At 34.8% G+C, this 21,591-nt stretch overlaps 2 protein-coding genes across 7 annotated transcripts in view; one reads left to right on the top strand and one right to left on the bottom strand.

Moving 5' to 3' along the window:
- LOC149806261 (uncharacterized) overlaps positions 1 to 7,334 on the top strand; it is a 112,612-nt gene extending 105,278 nt beyond the window's left edge. The window contains exon 22 of the mRNA XM_089951204.1: positions 1,389 to 7,334. Within this exon, the coding sequence (XP_089807330.1) occupies positions 1,389 to 1,574 (186 nt within the window). The 3' untranslated portion in view covers positions 1,575 to 7,334. The remainder of the gene's footprint in view (positions 1 to 1,388) is intronic.
- Positions 7,335 to 8,589: 1,255 nt separating this feature from the next.
- The window catches only part of LOC149806260 (protein FAM149A-like), a 241,636-nt gene continuing 228,634 nt past the window's right edge, over positions 8,590 to 21,591 (bottom strand). For all 6 annotated transcript variants that reach the window (XM_089951209.1, XM_089951210.1, XM_089951207.1 and 3 more), the window contains one exon: positions 8,590 to 12,727. In XM_089951209.1, the coding sequence (XP_089807335.1) occupies positions 12,660 to 12,727 (68 nt within the window). In that variant the 3' untranslated portion in view covers positions 8,590 to 12,659. The remainder of the gene's footprint in view (positions 12,728 to 21,591) is intronic.

Here is a 21,591-nt window from a genome sequence, read left to right as displayed (position 1 = left end):
ATGCTGTTCGTCCTAAGTTCTTTGTTACCCATAAAACTTTACCATAACTGTTCATAGACAACAAACTGAAGAATTAAAATCAGTGTATGAATTAACCAAATCCTTTTTTTTCAACTGAGTTTACACAGCCAACATGCAAGTGCATCTATTTTTAGAAAGAGGGGTTGTCTTAATGTAACCACTCACTTTATAGCATCGTTACAACTGTCCATTGATAGGATTGCAAAAGAAAGGTTTTATTATTTGTCTGCGTACTTGGTGGAACATTAGGCATTGGTTAAATAGTATTTGCTTTGATGTTTTATTGGGAGTATTTTTCGTACTTTCACGAAAATTAGTAAACTCAGAATACAACCTTGACCTTGCAGCGTCTTGTCGAATTCCACAACATAGCATTGTCCTGTATATTTATGACCTACATAATTGCGTTTTAAAGCTAGATCTTTAATAATGTAATATTTAGTCTCTGCTTTCTTACAAATTTTATATTTTGCTGAATATAATTGCTCAACAGTTTACGAAAAGAGACAATATAATAAAACGGTACTTCCCAGAACAGCATTGTCTGCCATTACGGTTCCAAACAGATTTCTATCAAGAAAATAATGTACTTGCAGCAGTTAAAATATTCATGTTACCGATTTTTTCTTCTTAAAACTCAAATCGCTATTTACATAAATTTAAGTTTCAGAACACAAGTTTGTATGTTTTTATCAACAAAGCGATTAATGCGGACTTCGGGCAGTAATAGTTGCTAACTCATGCAGGAAATGGTTAATGGTCAGTCAGCTATCAAAACACATGCCTGTGAATGTGCAAGAGTTTGTCGGCATAATTTATATCAACACCAACTATTTGATGGCTTGAAGTGTACATTTCACCTTGAGCTGTACTTAACACTGGAACTAACCTGGCCAAGGCAAGGGAGCATCTCAAAATGGATAATTATTTAGTGTTCCTCTACAAAAAAATCGCAGGGCGAAGTCGTTTTTGCTTTCCTAACAGAAAAAAGCAAAGTTTAAACTCTTTAGGCAATTTTTTTGCCCACTTCACCTGGTAGTGTGACCCCTGAGTGACAGAGTAGTTGCATTTGAACAAGCAATAGAAAAGCAAGTTTGAAGCAGGAAATTATTGCAGTAATAATTTAACTTTTGCCTTCAAGTTAGATTTTAACTAACCTAGCTCTACTGTTGTTACATATTTCAGCATGATATTACATTGGATTTATTAAACTATATTATTGTATATTTCATCATGACTGTGTTGTTCTGGTTGTATATTTCAGTGTGATCTTAACGTTTTAGTTGTACATTTTATCATGAAACGTACAACAGCATGGTCTTGCATTGGAACTAAGCATTTCAGAATCATCTTGTTGTCTATTTCAGAATGATCTTACAACCTCCAGTTCCTCAGAAGACATTCCACCAATTGAGGATGCAGCACGCCTTGAAAACTGTGTGGAATCTTTGCGTGATGTTGTGGGAGATTCCATCCCTCGAGAACAGCTTGTACAGGTTTCCCTTGCTGCTGACTATGACCTGAACAGAGCCTTGAACTTTCTTTTCCCATGAGAGTTGAATGTATGGATTAATTAGGGGCTCTGTTATCTCTCCAGGATCCATGGAGGACAGTTGTAGAGATGAATCATGATACATCTGTACTATAACTTTTGTTTGTTATTCATCTCAAATAGTGTCTACCGGCAGATACAAAAGTAATAAATGACAATTTTAAGTGTGATATAATCCTCTTTATGAGTGCCATACATCGAGGGAGCCTTATATTGAGGGGTGTGGCAGTGTCCTGATAATGCATTCAACACAAAATTCAAGTATTTAGTGAAATCACTGTACAATAGGTTGACGCGAGTCATAAAGTGAAATCACTGTACAGTAGGTTGACGCGAGTCGTAAAGTGAAATCACAATCATGAAAGAAAATTTGGCAAACTGAATCAGATCCTACCGGGACAGTGGTATACCAAGACCTTTGTTGTGTGGGGCCACTGTATCAGCGGGCAAGAAATCGAAGGACACTTTTGAGCTGATGGATATGTGTCAGATGTTTTTGATAGTAGATACAGTTGTTTATTTCTAAAAACTTTCAAGGGAAGGACAAGCAACTAGCAAATGACGCATTCAGAATGGTTACTTATAGCATATTATCATCACTGATGTTCTCTACCATCTTTGTCAACTGCCCTAAAAAATTTCGAATTGCAAAATAACGTAGTGTATTAAATGCTGAAGTGAATAGAGTATTGGTATACTGCTTGCAAACTTGGCTAGTAGGAAAAGTACACAGTACAAAGTTAAAAATTACATTTAGTAAATACAGATATCTTTAAATGTGTTAACATTGACAGTAAAACCTTCACATGGATGGTATCACTTCAACAGTGCAACATGAACATGGTGATATTGTTAGATTGATAGTGTCTCCTTTATAGTTTAACAATGACAGTTTTTGTTTTGGGTTTATATATGGCAGCCAGTATAACTTGGGGAGAAAAAACCCAGGAAAACACTGGTCAGAATCAGTGACCCATGGGATGCTACTGGCAGCTTTCTCAAATACCCACAATAGCCAAGTCCAAGACTAGAACCAATGCTTATATAAGTGTGATGGCAGTACTTGGTAAATTTGAGTGCTTTAGACCACTTGGCCACTTGGGGGTCCCATACAGTAAAGGTTAAAATTGTCACATGTAACCTGGAAATGGTGATGCTGTCACATGGATGATATCGCCTTTACATGGTAACAAAGATGGTGAAACTGTCGCATGGATAGTATCACCTGGACAAGTTGATAGTGTCACATGCCACATGGATGGAGTCACCTGTAGAGTGTAACCTGGATTGTGTCACATGGATGGTATCACCTTTAGAGTGAAACAATGACGGGGTAAAACTGTTGCACGGATGGTATCACCTGGTCATGTGACATTCACATGGATGGTAACACCTAGACAGTGTAACCAGTTAAATATGGAATTTGAAAAAGACAGTTTTTACATGCAGTTCTTCATCAATCCTGGTCATCTTCAAAATTAGTCAAAGTTTGTATAGAAAGTTAGAAATAATTATTTCCAACTGTCTGATGCACGTCATTGTTGCAATTTAGCCTTACCTGTCAGGTTCATTCAAGCTTAGCAGCCAGTTTTCTCTCAATACACTGACCTTGATTTGCTTTACATGATTACGCCCTTTATGCCATTTAACACACCAGGTTATTCTTGTAATGTACCGAAGATATATGGATGTAATTTAGAAGATATAGAATTGATATTCTTTTGAGAAATACAGTGATTTTATATATTTGTTTTATATCTGTTAATGTCTTTTGTTCATTACTGATACTTGGATGTACAAGAGTATCTCCAATATAGGGCAAGAAACTACAACATATTTGTACACTGGGACACATCCACTTTATCTGGTGTTAGATTGAAGGTTTTATATATGATGTTAAGGGATCATTATTTTTTAAGAATATTTAGTTGTGAAAGAAACTGTCCAGTTGGTCACTTAGTGTGTGAAAATTTATTTTGTTTTTTTTTGTATTAAGGATATAAATGCTATACCATTCTTCAATATATTTAGTTGAAATATGCCGAAAGAAATCTAGTAACTGTAATAGAAAACTTTAAAATACAAAACTTCAACATTAACCTTCAAGATATGATCCCTGATTGATAATGTAACATGATGAGGTATAAATATAACAAGTTTCTTTACATAATCTCAAACACTTGTAGAGCAGAACTTAAATTACTGAGCCATGACCTTGACCTGGAAATAAGACTCCCAGTGTTATACTCAACACAACGTTTTATGCTGCTGCACAAGCATACCAGGTTTCAGACAGATCTGAATTTGTAGAGTGGAATTTAACATGTGAGGAAATAATTTTTAAAAAAACTGACCTGAAGATAGGATACCCAGTTGGTATGTGACACACTTTCTAATAATAATGTTTAACTATATCATCTTTCATTCCTTATTCTCATATGGCTCAAAAGTCACTGAGCATAATGCAGCAAAACCCCCAGTATGGCATGCTACACACATTCTAATGGTGATGTATACCAAGTTTCAGCCCTTAATCTTTTGTTTTCTTGAGTGGAAACATGTGTCCCAGATGGGGGGAAGGAAGGAAGGATGTGCTTCAATACTGATACTGTCTCTGCCATGCAGAATGGCAGGGGGACATAATATTGTCAGTTAGTATAATGCATGGATCCAACTAATGACTTAAAATTGTTTGTTGGGCATTGGTAAAAGACAAATCAATAGCATTACTTTATCTGTAAAGGATTTACAGCAATGCATATCATGGTAAAGATCAAAAAGAGGTGAAGGAATTTGGTGAACTCCTGAAAACAGAATAGAGCTGTTGAAAACTACATAAACTGATAATAGTACTGGTTGCAGACTTAGGACTAGACTTCATTTTACTGAGTTTCAAATATTTTCGTTTTGGTTTTGGAACATGTTGTCAATTTAGTTTGATACAGAAATTAATCTCTTCCTTTGTTATAATTGTTATACAGATCTGCTGCATTTATTAAATGTAGTTTTAATACTTTGGTAATTCCTTTTTACATTCCCATATTTTCAGCTCGTCTTAAATGTTGACTTTTCTGCTACATAAGTAAAAAAGAAAATTGTTTTGCAGTGATATATAAGTGTTAAAACCATGCAAGTTAATTATGTACATCAGCACATCAATTGTCAAGTGAGTCGTAGTGGGCATTGAAGGAAACTAATGGTGTAATGTGCAATGGTTATTTATTCTATTTCATTTATGCCTTTTTGTCAGAAGGCTGGTACTATTGATTGATCTTGTATTATACAGAAAACTGAAATAAATCTATCAGGCTGTCAAGTAGCTTCTGTTCACTTTTTAAAGTCTGTAGCATGCTCTCTGTTACTAAGAATAATTTTTATTTCTAATAATAACAAAACAGTTTTTGTATTTGGCTGGTCTGGCCTTTTAACCTTGAAAGGCCAGACAGACTATGTGAAAGGTAAAGGGACATAACTTAAACTCTAATACTGAGGATTGTTTTGTTTTGTTTTGTGGGGTTTAACATCAGAGTAGTTACATCCTTTGAAATAGCTGGACTGTTTTTGTGTAGCACTTCAACCAATACAGAATAATTTCAATATAAAATATGATTCAAGGATAAATGCTTAAGTATTTCCCCCAAATATAGTATGGATATGTTGCATTAGTTCTTTGTTATGAGATAAAGTGAATAAAATGACTTAAAATATTTTATTTAGAACTGCAGGAATTCTGGTCTTTTCTTATCATCATAAAAAAGGAATGTAATTATAACTATCTCATTGATCCCTTAGATCTTGTTTACTTTTGTATAACAGGAGTCCTCCAAGTCATCTGTATTTTCAATGCTTAGATTATTGGCATGGAAGTTCATTCCCTTCCCTTGATTTTTGGTTTATCATCTGTTCTCTTTTACCTAACAGAATTTCTATTACTAACAATTGTAGCTATGTTTGTACAATATTATTTACAGTTTAAATCCAGTGGCTTTTGAGGTCAGTTGGTCAAGAGAAGCATCTCAAATTTGGGTAAATAATTAAACCGTATAAGAGTTTTCTCACCTCAACATTGTTCCACCTGTAGTAAGTTTTGAGTTGGATAGGTTTTTGGTTTAATGAAGCTAATGCAGATGTGTAAAACATGTTGTATGTACAAGCACAGCGTCATTAAAATCAGCCTTAATTTGTAAGACCCAATAAACTTTTAAAACTGTAAAATGTGATTTGAGAGAAATTTGTGTTTGTGCGTATGTGAAAGCACACACGACTTGAGAATGTAATCACCAGCAAATTTTATGATGTAATCTATCTGCTGCCAATTTCATTTCTGCATAGTAACTGGAGTTTTCCATCTTCTGCAGCTGGCTTGCATTTCCAATAAGGAAGAAACCTGTTGATTTTGGGGTCAAGTTGAAGAACATTGTGACTTAAATGGTTAGGATAACGTATTTATTTTTCATCACATACTTGGATCATGCTTTCTTGATGACATGCACGTGGGGTAAGGAAGAAGCCTATTGTTTTTGGGGTCAAAAGTTCAAAGGTGAAGATTATTTTAAAACTTAAAAATGTTTTTACATAATAATTTTAATTAATTTATTTGACCAAAGTTTGTGCACTTTAGGAATAAAAGAGGCCTATTGATTTTAGGGTTCAAAGGTCAGCATCATTTGTAGCACAGAGAAAATGGTTTTTGCAGAATAACTTGTGTTGTTGAGCAATTTTCCTAGACCAAACTTTGTAGAAGGTTTGCACTAAGGATAATAAAGAATCCTGTTAATTCTGAGGTCGAAAGATTGGAAACCGCAGTTATATCAAGTCCAATAAGAAAACATTTTCTGCATAGCAAGTTCAGTTCAGGACCACATACCTTAACTTAAAATCCAGGCCTTCAAGCCTCATTGGTCAATAATCTCCCGAGTCAAATATGCCTTACTAGGGTCTACAGAGAAAACTATTAAACACAGTCCAAGCATTTATTGTGTCATTCACATTATTCTTGGTCTTTATCTTATTACTATTTTTAGCCCATTGTAGTGGTAGAAAGATCCATTGTCTTATTATTATTAGCCCACTGTAATGACAGAAAGGTACCTTGTCTTATTATTATTAGCCCACTGTAATGACAGAAAGGTACCTTGTCTTATTTTTTATTAGCCCATTGTAATGGCAGAAAGGTACATTGTCCTATTATTATTAGCCCACTGTTGGCAGAAAGGAACAATGTCATTTTTATATTAGCCCACAGTGATGGCAGAAAGGAACATTGTCATTATTATTATTAGCCTGCTGTGATGGCAGAAAGGAACATTGTCATTATTATTATTAGCCTGCTGTGATGGCAGAAAGGAACATTGTCATTATTATTATTAGCCCACTGTAATGGCAGAAAAGTACATTGTCTTATTGGGGGCGCTCACCAGTTAATATGTACTTTTGAGAGAGTGACGTATGTAAGGTGAAGTAGTTTGCATTTAAAACATGCACAATGGAGAGAATGTTGGCATACCTCTATGCTACATTAATGTAATGTGGATGATATTTCTTTCGGATATTGTACTTTTGGAAATTTTACGTGATTTAAACACACTGCTAACTAAAATGACTGCTCCCTTGTGTTAAAAAATCAGCCTGAATTAGTCTAAAGTACACTATACATAGCAGCTATTAAAATAGGGAAAATGAATTTTGCCAGACTAGACAATACCAGCCTCTGAAAGTACAATGAATGAATTACCAAATATATAAAATGTAAAAAAAGTTATCGGCTCTTTTTTATAGAATTTACCTAAGAAGTTCAGAAGTGAAAATGACCAAGTAGAGCTAGCACTTTTTTGAAAGGTGCACATCTGAAGTAAGGCCAAGCTGTATACTCTATAACCCATAGTACACCCATCAATCGTACACCAAAATAAAGGGAATTAAAGGTTCTTTGCATTATACCTAAGATATACAAGGTCTTTTTTAAATAGCCAGTATAACCAGTGAGGAAAGCTGGGGAAATTCTTTTTCTTTAAAATCCTAACCCATGCAAAATACGAAACTGTAGAGCGCCACCATTATTATTAGCCCACTGTGATGGCAGAAAGGTACATTGTTTGCTGCTGTCCACACATCCCTCCAGATTTCTGTTAGAGCATATTGTATGAAAATGTAGATATCCTAATTATATTTTTAGGATTTTCGTGCTATTTTATCAAAAATTTAAATTCAGACCAACCTTTTTCCTTTTAAAATTATAACTCCTTCTGATTGTTAAAATTATTTCAGTAGGTGTACAAATTAACCAGTCTAGTATTTTGTTATAAACAAATGCTACCTTTGAGGAATTGTGCAGATGTACAGTCTAACAACTGTAGTAACCTATATATTATGTACAAAATCAGTTGTGCCACTCATCACCAGTATATCAGGGTCATCAGTGTTTACATAAATTTTAATTCGTGTGAATAACATGGATTATTTCTGATTGGTATATTAACTCAGCCTCAGACACCACCTCAAGAGTTTCTCTTTGCCAGCGCATGATGCAACAGTGGACTCATTTTCACTAAACATTTTTCTTCAGATTGACATTTGCCACTGAAGGCAGCCATTAAGGAGGAAAATACAGTCACAATATTCTGTATTTTTTTTTTAATGTCTGGTTGTATTTCCAGAAGGAAATATTTAGGATTTCCTAAAATTTGTTGAATTGCTGAATAAGAATAAAAGGACTCGGTGGTGTAAGATTTTTCATATGTTGTATTATTTTCTACCTCTTGCAAAAATACTCATATAGATAAAAATAGAATAAGCACGATAATTTGAAAACTTAATTTGAGAGGAAAAAAAAGGGGAAAATTAGTGAAACCAAGGCCTGACCCCGTCTTAATGAAACCCCTCAACAAAATAGTAGAATTATATACAAAGTCTCTTGAATATGTATATTACATTTTATGCCAATTTCATAAGTATAAGACCTATGGCAATGGTAATTTTAAGTTTGAATGAGCACTTAAAGTATTTTTGTGAGAAAGGGGCCTTGTCTGGAAATCAGTATATTCTTGAGCTTCAGATTTAATTTAGACCAATCACAAATGATGTTACTTTTGAATGGATAATTCTGATTTTGTTTAGACCAACCACAAATGATGTTACTTTTGAATGGATAATTTTGATTTTGTTTAGACCAACCACAAATGATGTTACTTTTGAATGGATAATTTTGATTTTGTTTAGACCAATCACAAATGATGTTACTTTTGAATGGCTAATTCTGATTGGCTGGTAGTTCAACTCTAACTGGAGGCATTTAGGCTTGCATTATAAATAGGCATCCTAACTGAATCCTATGCTGTAGGCAGTTAGGTTTGTATTATATAAATAGGCAACTACATCTACCATGATATGTAATGCTAGAAAGAAGACTCATTCCATTAGAACAAAGCTACATGCCAAATGTGAATGAATCCAGCAACTGTAACGTGTAATGCTAGAAATGAAATTAGTTAGGGACTTGTCAGAACAAAGCTACATGCCAAATGTGCTTGAATCCAGCAATTATAACGTGTAATGCTAGAAATGAAATTAGTTCAGGGACTTGTCAGAACAAAGCTACATGCCAAATGTGCTTGAATCCAGCAATTATAACGTTAATGCTAGAAATGAAATTAGTTCAGGGACTTGTCAGAATAAAGCTACATGCCAAATGTGCTTGAATCCAGCAATTATAACGTGTAATGCTGGAAATCAAGCCCTTTTAAGGTCTCATCAGGATAAAGATACATGCCAAATTTGGCTGAAGCTCAACAATCCTTGGTAATGGTGTGCTACCAACACCAAAGTTATGCAGGATGGGCCATCAGGGACCATAAACTTGGATATAGGTTGTCATGGAGTGTTATAAATTAAAATTGTCTCTTTGATACGAAGCAGGTTGTCATGTTATAAATTAAACTTGTCTCGTTGATATAAAGTAGGTTGTCATGTAATATTATAAAATAATCTTGTCATACTGATAAAAAGCAGCATACCAATCTTCTTGAAATCCAACCATTTTCACAAATGGTATCAAGCAGAAACCAAAACCGTTGATAGTTTCGATGGTAGAAAGACACAACAGGTCATACAACATGATTACTATATGATACTATCAACTTCTTTGAGTTAGGCCATAAATATAGTATACATGCATGTGTGTGTGTATATCTATCTATCTATTACATGTATACAGGCCCTTAGTAGTCGGTAAGTCGTAAAACAATATCTTTAGACTGTGTTTAATTGGTTTCATTAGATAAAAACGCTGCCACAAAGAATGAAAATTGAACATCTTGAATACCCTAAAAATAAAACCTGGCAACAAGATACTTCCAGCATATGAGGGTGGCCTAAGGCACTTTTCCTTACAGATCACTCATACATCTCACCTCTGTTTGATCATGTGCTGAAAAATGCTTTTAAATGCACAAATGAAACCAATCCGTCTTATGAAAATGCATTTTACTGTTTGATACCTGTTGGAGATCATAAAACAATATTTATTGCATTGACAAGTTTTAAGGATGGGTTTTCCCCCGATAATATTTCTGGTGATGAAATTAAGCAATACATTTTATAATGGAGCCTGAAGACATTTTCAAATTACCTCTTCCAAAAAGCCAAGGACTCGACAAAAAAGTGCTTTCTTAAAGCCCATTCAGTCTCTAAAATGAAGCAAACTCTTGTTTTGATGCATGTTGTGTTTCATAAATCAAAGTTATAAGGCAGGTCTACATTATTATGAAAGTCTAATGTTCTGTGTACTGTACAGTTTTAGATCAAACGTGACATGGGACTGCCACTACTGGTATTCCTAATAATAACTTGGTCCTCAACAGATCATTGGTAAATGTGACATGGGACTGCCTCTATCAGTGTCCTAAAAGATAACTTGGTCCAGTAAATGTGACATGGGACTGCCACTACTGGCTGGTATCCCTAATAATAACTTGGTCCTCAACAGAACATTTGGGTAAATGTCACACGGGACTGCCTCTGTCAGTGTCCTATATAATAACTTGGTCTGGTAAATGTGACATGGGACTGCCTCTACCAGTGTCCCTAATAATAACTTGGTCATCAACAGAACTTTGGTAAATTTGACACGGGGCTGCCACTACAAGTGTCCCTAATAATAACTTGGTCCTCAACAGAACACTGGTAAATTTGACATGGGACTGCCTCTACAAGTGTCCCTAATAATAACTTGGTCCTCAACAGAACATTGGTAAATTTGACATGGGACTGCCTCTACAAGTGTCCCTAATAATAACTTGGTCCTCAACAGAACGTTGGTAAATTTGACATGGGACTGCCTCTACAAGTGTCCCTAATAATAACTTGGTCCTCAACACAATCTTGATCAAGTTTACAAATATCATGGCAGCAAGGCCTTCAAAATCTTTATATATTCTTGATCTGTTTATCCTCTGATGATATTTAGATAAAACATGCAACTTGTCATGCACTATAATATTAATTACCAACATTTTTTGGGGTCTTTCAGATAATGAGAGAGAGAGAGAAAAATAAATAATACAGCAGTTATGACAATGGAAGATTTTTTTTTATCCCTGATGCTATGGTCAGATCTCTGGTTCAGTATTTACATACTGCTTGTGTATAAACTATATAGGTATATACTACATAAGTATAAACTATATAAGTATATACTACATACAATCCTCAACATTTACCTGAATGATGAGTTTGATATGAAGTTACTGAAATCATTGTCCTTACACAAGAGTCTCTGTACCGATTGCCCTTCCAAGGGAGACAATCTATTTAAAAGAATCCATGGTCACAGAAGAGGTAAAGTTACCAATTAAAAGCTCATTGTACTAACATGTAAGAATTATCAATTAAGGCAAAATCAGAATCAGTCCAAGAACAAAATAATAAATGACACAGTCCCTGCAATTGATTGAAAAAAGCCACGTACAAGAGAAGGGGCAGATCCTGTGGCCTGATAATTTGTGAATAGTCATTTTCACATACCTTCCTTGATAATACAGGCTAGAAATCACAATAATGAGTGTTACATGATTATCAAGCTGCCAGTCCAGCAACTGGACAAGATTTCTGAAATGGACAATGCCACCTAACACTATTAAAAGTTAACACATGACCCTATAATCTTAGTCATCTTATCACAGACACTGGTGAGTTCCCTTCTCCCACTATTCACTTTCAGTTTTAAAGTCCTGTCAACAGTCTGTATAAATCAGATAAAATTTACTCTATATTCCAAATTCTGTTTTAAATTCTTGTCAACAGGCAGTATAAAGCACATTTACTTTATATTCCATAGCTAATTTTTAGTTTCTCCTTTTGCTCTCTGGTTATGTAAATGAGTGAGAGACCAAGCAAACATGGTCACTAGATTTTCATCCTTATTGAAGTTCAGTGTCTTCAGATCACAAATACCCCATCCATATTCATACAGTTAATAAATAGGCAACATAAATATTCCTATGTCCAGTTAAGTGTTGGTCTTGTTGCCATAAATATTCCTATGATCAGTTAAGTGTTGGTCTTGTTGCTCCGAGTCATGTTTATGATTTTCCCTGAGCAAGTAATTCCATGGTACAAAGTATGTTGTACACCTGAAATTCAGTATTAAGTAAATGTATCTTCCATGCCACTGGAAATCCTGCAGGTTTATTACTATATAACCATCACAAATGCAGACTGTTGATGATATGGCATTAAAACTGTCAGAAATTTCCTAAAAACTGTGATATATGCTACTCCTAACAATAACAGGTGCCTTGTGAGAAAAGCAGTTCACTGGTTCAGCACATGATGAAATATCCATCATCTTTTATTTTCTGGCATTGGGAATCCTTAAAGTTTTGAATCTATGACTCCAGATTCAAGGAATGCCATACAGGTGTGGGCCCTCCAATTCCAAGATTCCCAGATGGTTAACCAGTATGAAATATGGTGATGGGTTTAGAGTCTTTCACAACTAACTACAATCACTGTCATAATCTGAAATAAATTTGGCACTGGGTCAACAGGTTATGAACCTACATCATGAATATTTATGAGGCTGTACTGCTCAGGATCTCACAAGGGAACTCATCTGCCGGGCTCGCTTGTAGGGATTGTTACCAGTTGTTGAAGGATCTGAAATATAGTTAGTAAAACTGTGTTACTGCTTATAGCATTACATCAGGTTCATTAGCTCCACTGAAAAGTGGAAAAATGTTCATAAGGACTGTAGGAACCCAAATTGGCAGATGTACTATTGAAAAATATAGGAACCTGTCCAGGCCAGGGACAAATGTACTATTGAAAAATATAGGAACCTGTCCAGGCCAGGGACAAATGTACTATTGAAAAATATATGAACCTGTCCAGGCCAGGGACAAAGAATTTTCTTTGTGAAGATGTATATTCCATGCTAAAGATAAAACAATGATTTTGCTATTTATAACAATATTTGGTTTTTGCATATTGGATACTATTATAATGTCATCTTATAGAAGAATTTTGATTTTTTTTCTTAAATGAAAAGACTGGTTTTACACTACTGCTGAGGTTTTAAAAAATGCTGACCTTAGCTTGCATTCTTGTACAATGAGTAAAGTCATCATTGTAGCCAAAACAACTGCCGATGTGGCAAAACATTTGCTGATGTGGCAAAACATTTCATTAATAAATGGTTTATTTTCAAGGTTATGTATTGTCACTGCAAGATTTCTAAAACTATTTATCAATATGCATAACATGTAACACAGATAAAATCAAATTTTTATCTTCATTACATTAACCTGTATGATGTATGACCAGCTTGCTTGGCTAAAAAAGACATTTTACATTCAAGATGGTGTATGAATGCAGGCATGATGGATGTCATCAAGAAGGTGTATGAAAGCAGGCATGATACTGTCATCAAGATGGTGTATGAACGCTGACATGATGGATGTCATCAAGATAGTGTATGAATGCAGGCATGACACTGTCATCAAGATGGTGTATGAATGCAGACATTATGGATACTAATGTCATCAAGATGGTGTATGAATGCAGACATGATGGATGTCATCAAGAAGGTGTATGAATGCAGACATTATGGATGTCATCAAGATGGTGTATGAATGCAGACATTATGGATGTCATCAAGATGGTGTATGAATGCAGACATTATGGATGTCATCAAGATGGTGTATGAAAGCAGGCATGATGGATGTCATCAAGATGTATGAATGCAGGCATGATACTGTCATCAAGATGGTGTATGAAAGCAGGCATGATGGATGTTATCAAGATGGTGTATGAATGCAGGCATGATGGATGTCATCAAGATGTATGATTGCAGGCATGATGGATGTCATCAAGATGTTGTATGAATGCAGGAATGATGGATGTCATCAAGATGGTGTATGAAAGCAGGCATGATGGATGTTATCAAGATGTATGAATGCAGGCATGATGGATGTCATCAAGATGTTGTATGAATGCAAGCATGATGGATGTCATCAAGATGGTGTATGAAAGCAGGCATGATGGATGTTATCAAGATGGTGTATGAATGCAGGCATGATGGATGTCATCAAGATGTTCTATGAATGCAGGCATGATGGATGTCATCAAGATGGTGAATGAATGCGGGCATGATGGATGTCATCAAGATGTTGTATGAATGCAGGCATGATGGATGTCATCAAGATGTATGAATGCAGGCATGATGGATGTCATCAAGATGGTGTATGAAAGCAGGCATGATGGATGTCATCAAGATGGTGTATGAAAGCAGGCATGATGGATGTCATCAAGATGGTGTATGAATGCAGACATGATGGATGTTATTAAGATGGTGTATGAAAGCAGGCATGATGGATGTCATCAAGATGGTGTATGAATGCAGGCATGATGGATGTCATCAAGATGTATGAATGCAGGCATGATGGATGTCATCAAGATGGTGTATGAAAGCAGGCATGATGGATGTCATCAAGATGGTGTATGAAAGCAAGCATGATGGATGTCATCAAGATGGTGTATGAATGCAGGCATGATACTGTCATCAAGATAGTGTATGAATACAGACATTATGGATACTAATGTCATCAAGATGGTGTATGAAAGCAGGCATGATGGATGTTATCAAGATGATGTATGAAAGCAGGCATGATGGATGTCATCAAGATGGTGTATGAATGCAGGCATGATACTGTCATCAAGATGGTGTATGAAAGCAAGCATGATGGATGTCATCAAGATGGTGTATGAATGCAGACATGATGGATGTCATCAAGATGGTGTATGAATGCAGACATGATGGATACTAATGTCATCAAGATGGTGTATGAATGCAGATATGATGGATGTCATCAAAATGGTGTATGAATGCAGACATGATGGATGTCATCAAGATGGTGTATGAAAGCCGACATGATGGATGTCATCAAGATAGTGTATGAATGCAGGCATGATGGATGTTATCAAGATGGTGTATGAATGCAGGCATGATGGATGTCATCAAGATGGTGTATGATATGCAGGCATGATGGATGTCATCAAGATGGTGTATGAATGCAGGCATGATGGATGTCATCAAGATGGTGTATGAAAGCAGACATGATGGATGTCATCAAAATGGTGAATGAATGCAGGCATGATGGATGTCATCAAGATGGTGTATGAAAGCAAGCATGATGGATGTCATCAAGATGGTGTATGAATGCAGGCATGATACTGTCATCAAGATGGTGTATGAATGCAGACATTATGGATACTAATGTCATCAAGATGGTGTATGAAAGCAGGCATGATGGATGTCATCAAGATGGTGTATGAATGCAGGCATGATACTGTCATCAAGATGGTGTATGAAAGCAAGCATGATGGATGTCATCAAGATGGTGTATGAATGCAGACATGATGGATGTCATCAAGATGGTGTATGAATGCAGATATGATGGATGTCATCAAAATGGTGTATGAATGCAGACATGATGGATGTCATCAAGATGGTGTATGAAAGCCGACATGATGGATGTCATCAAGATGGTGTATGAATGCAGACATGATGGATACTAATGTCATCAAGATGGTGTATGAAAGCAGGCATGATGGATGTCATCAAGATGGTGTATGAATGCAGGCATGATGGATGTCATCAAGATGGTGTATGAAAGCAGACATGATGGATGTCATCAAAATGGTGAATGAATGCAGGCATGATACTGTCATCAAGATGGTGTATGAATGCAGGCATGATACTGTCATCAAGATGGTGTATGAAAGCAGACATGATGGATGTCATCAAAATGGTGAATGAATGCAGGCATGATACTGTCATCAAGATGGTGTATGAAAGCAGACATGATGGATGTCATCAAGATAGTGTATGAATGCAGGCATGATACTGTCATCAAGATGGTGTATGAATGCAGGCATGATACTATCATCAAGATGGTGTATGAAAGCAGGCATGATACTATCATCAAGATGGTGTATGAATGCAGGCATGATGGATGTTATCAAGACGGTGTATGAATGCAGGCATAATGGATGTCATCAAGATGGTGTATGAAAGCCGACATGATGGATGTTATCAAGATGGTGTATGAATGCAGACATGAGGGATACTAATGTCATTAAGATTTTGTATGAATGCTGACATTATGACAGCATGAACAAAGACAACTTAAAGCATTGTAACAGCATGAAAAATGATGGCTTAAAACGTGACAGCATGAATAATGACAACTTAAAACATTATGGGAGCATGAATAATGACAACGTAAAACATGACAGCATGAATAATGACAACATAAAACATGACAGCATGAATAATGACAACATAAAACATGACAGCATGAATAATGACAACTTAAAACATGGGAGCATGAATAATGACAATGTAAAACATGACAGCATGAATAATGACAACTTAAAACATGGGAGCATGAATAATGACAATGTAAAACATGACAGCATGAATAATGACAACTTAAAACATTACAGCATGAACACAGTTAACCAATTCCTCTGATTACTGCATTTAATGACATGTAGTTTGTCAAAAGATCAGTAGATGCTGCGTACAATATTCAAGTTTAAAGTCAGACTTTGCTACATCTTATGTTGTTTAAGAGACTAGACTTTGGAAAATGCTGGTCTTTTCTAGAGTGGAAGGGAAACTGCATTAACATCATACTATCTTGACTACCTACAGTAGAACACTTTACATTGTGATTACAGACAATACAATTTAGACAAGACTTATGTTAATACATTTCATTAACAATTACCAGAATCAACAATATTTTATGTAGCATTTTGATGATCCATCAAGCCACGACATACAGCAATATTTCATGTCATTGTGACGATCCATCAAGCCATGACATACAACATTTCATGTCATTGTGAAAATTCATCAAGTCATGACATACAGCAATATTTCATGTAGCATTGTGATGATCCTTCAAGTCATGACATAACAACATTTCATGTCATTGTGAAAATTCATCAAGCCATGACATACAGCAATATTTCATATCATTGTGAAAATCCATCAAGCCATGACATACAGCAATATTTCATATCATTGTGAAAATCCATCAAGCCATGACATACAGCAATATTTCATGTCATTGTGAAAATCCATCAAGTCATGACATACAGCAATATTTCATGTCATTGTGACGATCCATTAAGTTCATGCTTTTCAATTAACTGTCATAATGTACATGCTGTTCAATTAACTGTCATAAAAACAAAGTAAACATGCTGTTCAATTAACTGTCATAAAAACAAAGTAAACGTGCTGTTCAATTAACTGTCTAAAAACATACTGTACACATGCTGTTCAATTAACTGTCACAAAAACATACAGTACACATACTGTTAAACCTACTGTCATAAAAACATACAGTATACATGCTGTTCACTCTACTGTCATAAAAACATACAGTACACATGCTGTTCACTACTGTCATAAAAACATACAGTACACATGATGTTCACTCTACTATCATAAAAACATACAGTACACATGCTGTTCACTCTACTGTCATAAAAACATACAGTACACATGCTGTTCACTACTGTCATAAAAACATACAGTATACATGCTGTTCACTCTACTGTCATAAAAACATACAGTACACATGCTGTTCACTACTGTCATAAAAACATACAGTACACATGCTGTTCACTCTACTGTCATAAAAACATACAGTACACATGCTGTTCACTCTACTGTCATAAAAACATACAGTACACATGCTGTTCACTCTACTGTCATAAAAGCATACAGTGTACATGCTGTTCACTCTATTGTCATAAAAACATACAGTACACATGCTGTTCACTCTGCTGTCATAAAAACATACAGTACACATGCTGTTCAATCTACTGTCATAAAAGCATACAGTGTACATGCTGTTCACTCTACTGTCATAAAAGCATACAGTGTACATGCTGTTCACTCTACTGTCATAAAAACATACAGTACACATGCTGTTCAATCTACTGTCATAAAAACATACAGTACACATGCTGTTCTCTACTGTCATAAAAATATACAGTACACATGCTGTTCACTACTGTCATAAAAACATACAGTACACATACTGTTCAATCTACTGTCATAAAAGCATACAGTACACATGCTGTTCAAAGTAAAAGGTATAATCAACACATTCTTAAAATGGTAACTGAAAACTAAAATCATACAAAATATAAACTTTAGTAAACGTTATTTCAAAGAATTCATCAAATCACCAATGTCCTCAAATCCTTTTCTGATACAGTTGAGAGCCAGGCCCGGATGGGATGTTCATTTACAATGGTGTGGAACGATGGGATAATAAGCAAGGTGAGGTTTTACTTTCTATGATTTTTGTCAAAAGACGTATTGCATTAAACATCACTCCAAGCTTCAAGGGAAATGTGAATTTATTAAAAAATTGTCCAAACATTTAAGAGCCAAAATGTTTACGTATTTTTTAACAAACTTGGATTACATTTTCTTTGTGTACGAACAAGTAATGGTCTGGCAAAATTTAGCCAACCTGGATAATCTTCACCAACTGTACAGCTGGAAGGATTTCAACAAAACAGTGGTAGGAACTCAACAAATAACAAATAAATCTTAACAATATCAACACTGCTAGTAATGCCATCTTACATTTGCTGCTTGATAGTCGGAGTGTATCACATAGCAGTGTTTAACATTTCCACACCTGGAAACACAAAGTTCCTGTTTTGTCATATACTGAGTGTTGGCATTTTATTTCACTTCTTGAAAGAACAGCTTTATCAGTGGATTTACCAAAATAAATAATTACTTTTTTCATTTACTGTCATCTCAAAGAAGCTATATGCAATATATATATATATATATATATATATATATATATATATATATATATATATATATATATATATATATATATATATATATATATATATAAGATTCAAAGTCTGCATATAATAGTGTTCAACAGCTCAGCACTAAAAGTTTTAAAGTACACAAAATATTCTAAAGATAATCCTTCTAAAAGAAAAACTAAACAAAAGTACAAGGAAACTTATAAAATGTTGATATGTATATTTAATTTGCACTGTTTGTGGCTTTTCTCAATGATTATGTTATGTATATGTTATTGACCTTTGTCCAGATTCAAGTTAATGGTGTACCTGACCAATGACATTTATTTTGTAAACAACATAATAAGAGTGTGTGTATGTGTGTGATATGGATTTTTAATGTAGCTTTAACAATTTTTCAGTGATATCACTACGATGTCTGCAGTGCAGCAATTTATAGTGATGTCTAGCACTGGGGTATCATGCCACAGACCTGTAAGCATTATGTCCCACCCAGTCACATTATCCTGACACCAGGCTGACCAGTCCTAACACTAACCTCTTAATGCTGAGTACATAGCGAGGCAGCTGTTAGTACCATTTTTTTATAAGTCTTTAGATGACTTGGCCAAGGTTCGAACCTGCAACCCCTCACATCCAAAGTAGGTGCTCTAAACAATAAGCCACTAGAGCAGTCCATAATGCTAAGTTAATGTTTCTCTATGATAACAGATTAAATATTTGGGTCATATCAATGGAACAAACATGTTTACTTCTATCTTAATGTAGAGTATTAGTTTTTCACTTGGAAATTCCTAAACTTGTTGACAACTCTGAATGTTTTAGGCAGGAGACAGACCTACATCCTGACTCTATTATTGTGTCTTAGCTTTTCATAAAATGTTGTTTACTTGAAAAATTATTAATTCTTGCCTTAACATCTGAAGCAGAATCAGTCTTATTGTCATGTTCAGATTTTAATTTGGGTGGATTTATTTATTCAAATTATTATTATTAATTATTATTATTGTAATTATTATTAGTGTAATTATAAAGTACTCAAAAATATTCTTGTACTGAACCATTAATTTGGAATTACAGTGAATTTGGATATTTTGGTTTATATTATTGTGATACATAAAAAAAATGTTATCACATCACAACACTCCAGGCCTTTGGCACATTAGCACTTATGAGACTACAGGCATGGAACTTTTTGGATTATTTAGGATTTAATTCATAATAAGTATATTATTTTTAAATATTCATATAATATTTTACAGAAATAAACAATCTGTTGAATTTTACAAAACTTGTTGGTTTCTCTCTTTTCTGCCACATAATTTACACCATAGAGTTGTAATAAGGTACAAATGTTATAATTTTGTAAATGGTATATATAATAAAGGAAATGCACGTAAAATCCTTAAACCATATGGTCAAAATTTATTATATAAACTCATTCCCTGACAACAATGAAGATATACAGCCTTGCCTATAGAACTATGCCCCTGCCTCAAAAGTCCACGGCAGGAAAGTACAATAAAAGGCACTGACTAATTATGTGCTGGGATTAATTGCAGGACAACACAATAGTGGCTCTATAGTGCCAATTAAATGTGGTTCTGAAATGTTAATATAGAAATAATGCATCAAGACAAGACACTTAAAATGAGAACAACAACAAATTAGATTTGTGTTTGTAAAACATGTAACCCACTGCAGACCAAAAAAGTAAAAATCCTAAATAGTTCAACAATTTATACAAACTTTAAAAATGAACATAATGGCATGAAAATATTGTTTTCTTAAGAACAAACAATCCTTCCAAATTCCAGTGGTTTTGCTTAATTGTGCTACTAAGATTTTCATGCAAACTTTCCAACAATGTTCAAGAACATGTAACAAATTCAGAATGTTGCTGGTATCAAAATCAAGTCACATCTACATAAGAATGCAAATAAATTTCATTCCTGTGGCTTTGCATAATCGTGCTAATGAGGTTCTTGTAAAAGATAAATTAAAAAAACCTTAAGTTCAAAGGGTTTTTAAAAAAGTGCACAACAAGAAAAACTGCAGAAATAGCCTAAAAGTCAAATTTAGTCTTCTATATATTATGAAAATATGCAAGCAAAGTTTCATTGTCAGTGCTGAGTGTTTTTTTGCCATTATCTTGCTAACATGCTTTTCTGGATGGATGGATGGTCATGAACACCTCAAACCAAATAATAAAAACAAACAAACCAAAAATGCAATAAACTGGTGTATTATTTTCACATTAATCCCCTACATAAGAATGATCTGTTTCTTTCAAACTGAATGCTTTTCCCTGCACATTATGTTTCTCCTGCTTTCACTATAAAGATTATAACTTGAAGGGTCCTCTTGAATGATGTGTCTCGCCTGCATAGGACTTGAGAAAACTTAAACACTGTTGTGTATTGCCTGCTTGGGACTTGAGAAAACTTAAACACTGTTGAGTCTTGCCTGCATTGGACTTGAGAAAACTTAAATAGTGTTTATCTTGCCTGCATGGGACTTGAGAAAATTTAAATACTGTTGTGTCTTGCCTGCACAGAACATTAGAAAATTTAAAACGTATGTTGTATCTTGCCAACTTCAGAAAACTTAAAACTGAAACTGATGTGTCAGGTATGCACTGG

Source organism: Sinohyriopsis cumingii, chromosome 2 (genome assembly GCF_028554795.1).
Source record: "Sinohyriopsis cumingii isolate HCF-2022 chromosome 2, ASM2855479v2, whole genome shotgun sequence".
NCBI classification, from domain to species: domain Eukaryota; kingdom Metazoa; phylum Mollusca; class Bivalvia; order Unionida; family Unionidae; genus Sinohyriopsis; species Sinohyriopsis cumingii.
This window is presented reverse-complemented; position numbering and strand designations above follow the sequence as displayed.